At 38.9% G+C, this 3725-nt stretch overlaps 1 protein-coding gene across 8 annotated transcripts in view; it reads left to right on the plus strand.

Moving 5' to 3' along the window:
- CDC42SE2 (CDC42 small effector 2) overlaps positions 1–3725 on the plus strand; it is a 184453-nt gene that overhangs the window by 173428 nt on the left and 7300 nt on the right. For all 8 annotated transcript variants that reach the window (XM_054488147.2, XM_054488146.2, XM_054488145.2 and 5 more), the window contains one exon: positions 2880–2995. In XM_054488147.2, coding sequence (XP_054344122.1) covers positions 2880–2978 — 99 coding nt within the window. In that variant the 3' untranslated portion in view covers positions 2979–2995. The remainder of the gene's footprint in view (positions 1–2879; positions 2996–3725) is intronic.

The following is a 3725-nucleotide window of genomic DNA, read 5'->3' on the forward strand; positions in this document are numbered from 1 at the left end:
AGCAATTCTCCTGTCTCAGCCTCCCGAGTAACTGGGATTACAGGCGTGCACCACCATGCCTGGCTAATTTTTTGTATTTTTAGTAGAGCGGGGTTTCACCATGTTGGCCAGGCTGGTCTCAAACTCCTGACCTCCGGTGATCCACCCACCTTGGCCTCCCAAAGTGTTGGGATTACAGGCATGAGCCACCACGCCTGGCTGAGTAACTTTTCTTGAAAGTATCATTGATAGTTCTGATTTGATGAGCCTGACTCTGTGAGAAAAATTATGTTCTCCTATGCAATGCAATAATAAATAAGAAAAAACCATAAATAGACATGCTGTTTATTCAAAGAAAAGAACTGAGCAGCTAGTATTAGGAATGTAGCTTGACGCATATGAAACAGGCTTGCCTAAACTATATTATTGAATGGTTAGATGACTTGTAATTTCTTTTTTCTTCTAAATATATTATTCTTCTACCTTTACTTAGTGTAAAAGACTTTTTCTACTACCTTCTTTCCAGAAAAGATTTCTGTTACCCGTTCAGTAATACAACCTTGCGTTAAAATATTGTATATTCACAGTCACAATAATACATTCAGTCTCAACACTGAAAGATTACTTATTAAAGTTACTTAATAAAGGTTACTTAAGATAAACCAAATCTTTTAAATTGAAGAATTGACTTTTGGGAGAAAATATACTTTTTTTTTTAGAATCTGCATGGCATTACTGAATGCACAGTGTAAAAACAAAGATTTTTTGTTTGGTTGGTTTTGGGCTTTTTTGATGCAGTCTCATCTGTTGCCCAGGCTGGAGTGCTCACTGCAGCCTTTACCGCCTAGGCTCAGTCGATCATCCTGCCTCAGCCTCCCCCAGTAGCTGGGACTAGAGGCCTGCACCACCATGCCCAGCTAGTTTTTGTATTTTTTTTGTAGAGATGGGGTTTCGCTATGTTTTCCAGGCTGCTCTCAAACTCTTGGGCTCAAGTTATCTGCCTACTTCGAACTCCCAAAGTGTTGGGATTACAGCTGTGAGCCACTGTACCTGGTCATAAAGATGTTTTTTAAGACAGGCCCAAAATATCTATAAAAGCTAACATGCCATGTTAAGTGGAAAATTACTTGATATCAGGTTTGTGCCACATAACTTAATGTTAGTTACCATAAAGGGGCAGATGACGAATTTGAACTGGTATCATATGACAGGCCCTAGCCTCTTCACACTGCATTAACTGAGCAAGTTTATGTTTAAAAAACAAACACACAAACAAAAATGTAGATTTCTTCTTACACTCTTACCTGAAGTAGTCATTTTATTAATGTGACTATTATAGCAATACCTTATAATGTGATGTCATACAAATAAGATGTTCCATGTATGTAAATTTCCAGGTTAGTAAAAATGTCCCCATTTAAGAGCCTAACACATTTTCTCATTTAGACTCTTTTGATCTAAATAAGCTATGCATTTTCTGTTTTGCTGTTATGTTCTATTACAGTATGTATTGAAACCTGACTTACTCAAAAAATGAGTTAGACAAGTCTTACTTTAAATATATTGACTCAGAATCACCAGTGGAAAGCACCTCACCCTTCATGCCTTATATTACAGTAGGTGCTCAGTAAGTATTTGATAAGCAGATGACTGATAAATAGATGATGCCCCGGTTCCCTCCAAATCGTGGAAGTGTGCGGGGCCCTTTGAGCTGATTCCATGAAATACTCGACCACATTGCTAGTGCTCTCTCTCCACTAGTTAGGCCATCACCTCCAAAATCGTATTGCTTGTGTTCTTTCTTCTAGCAATCTAGCCTGACTCTCCAATTCTCTGCTTCCAGACTGCTTCTAATTTATATGAACTAAGATTGGAATAATAATGATATGCTAAAAGTACTTCACAGTTTGCAAATGACTTTATGTGCCTTTGTTTCAGCAAAAAGAAAATATCCCAACTTTCATATATCTTGCACTCTATCAGGAAACAGCCCTGCAATGTGGTCGGGAGAGATTACCATCTTAACCCTTTTACAGATAAGAAGCCTGATACTCAGGATAGTTTACCCAGTTATAATATTAATAAACTGGGACTATCTGTCTTTGGATTCTTTGATTCTTTTTTACTTTATCAGGCTATGTTAACATGGTACATTTTATGACACAGACTTTTAAGATTTATCTTTGGTTGGTCCAATTTTATTCATGCTTATTTTCTTGGTTTTGATTCTTTATTAAGTAATTGAGGTGATTATATATGTGAGATATCTGTAAAGTAAGATACTCAAAGTTGAGAAACAAAGTGGAGTTGATCGGCCAGGTGCGGTGGCTCATGCCTGTAATCCCAGCACTTTGGGAGGCCGAGGCAGTCAGATCACTTGAGGTCAGGAGTTCAAGACCAGCCTGGCCAACATGGTGAAACCTAAAAATAGAAAAATTAGCTGAGCGTGGTGATGTGTGCCTGTAATCCCAGCTACTCGGGAAGCTGAGGCAGGAGAATCACTTGAACCTGGGAGGTGGAGGTTGCAGTGAGCTGAGATGACGCCACTGCACTCCAGCCTGGGCAACAGAGCAAGATTGTCTTAAAAAAAGGAAGTGGAGTTGATCTATATATTTTTGACTGTTTTTCAAATGTTACCAAGTGCCTTGTGAATTACAAAACTGACTTTTGTAATTTGGAAATAGAGAAAATAGGGGTTTTTGCAAAAAATGTTTCAGTTGCTAGCCTCCCTGTTTGTCCTTATAACCAGAAAATGTTTGTCTATAAAAAATTTTTTGTCTATGAACGTACCCTTCTGAAAAAAGCAGCCCAAATAAAATTCTGGGAAAAGAGTTACTTAGTTGCACTGGACCTACTTCCTGACTTCCATTTTGTTTTGTTGTATTTTTGTCTTGTTTTAGGTTAGCTCCATTCAGAACCAAATGCAGTCCAAGGGAGGTTATGGAGGTGGAATGCCTGCCAATGTGCAGATGCAGCTCGTGGATACGAAGGCAGGATAGCCTTGGTCCTTTCTCCAGTGAGTACTCAGAGCTGGGGTCTGGACCTGAAGGCCAGACATGGCCAGGCCAATAATAGTAAATATATGTGTGTGTATATATATATATATATATAATTTTTTAATTGTGAACTTACTGGGAAAGGCAAAATTACTCAGCTAAATGTAGTTTCTGCACTTGGAATGTAAGTTTTAGGTTCTTTTCCTTATTAAGAACTTTAAATACTTTGAAACATCTGGTTGGGGAGGATTCTGATGACAAGATGCTTCTTATGTGTCCTTTAAACAAGAGTGAAATCATTGATTATTGAGGCCGAGCGTGGTGGCTCACACCTGTAATCCCAGCACTTTGGGAGGCCTAGGTGGGCCGATCACCTGAGGCCAGGAATTGGAGACTAGCCTGGCCAACATGGTGAAACCCCGTCTCTACTAAAAATACAAAAATTAGCTGGGCGTGGTGGCGCATGCTTGTAATCCCAGCTACTCAGGAGGCTGAGGCAAGAGAATTGCTTGAACCTGGGAGGCAGGGGTTGCAGTCAGCTGAGAATGTGCCACTGCACTCCAGCCTGGGTGACAGAGCAAGACCCTGTCTCAAAAAAAGTACTGATACTAAAGATAATCTCTTGGGTAGTAAGTTTATAGTTAATACTTCATTGTTTATAAACTTTTCAAATTAATTAAAAAGACTACTTTGAAAAAGGATAAACCCTGAAAATGTAGAAATAATTTGAAGTTTTTTTTTGTTTTATAG

This window comes from Pongo pygmaeus, chromosome 4 (assembly GCF_028885625.2).
Source record: "Pongo pygmaeus isolate AG05252 chromosome 4, NHGRI_mPonPyg2-v2.0_pri, whole genome shotgun sequence".
Classification (NCBI taxonomy): Eukaryota; Metazoa; Chordata; class Mammalia; order Primates; family Hominidae; genus Pongo; species Pongo pygmaeus.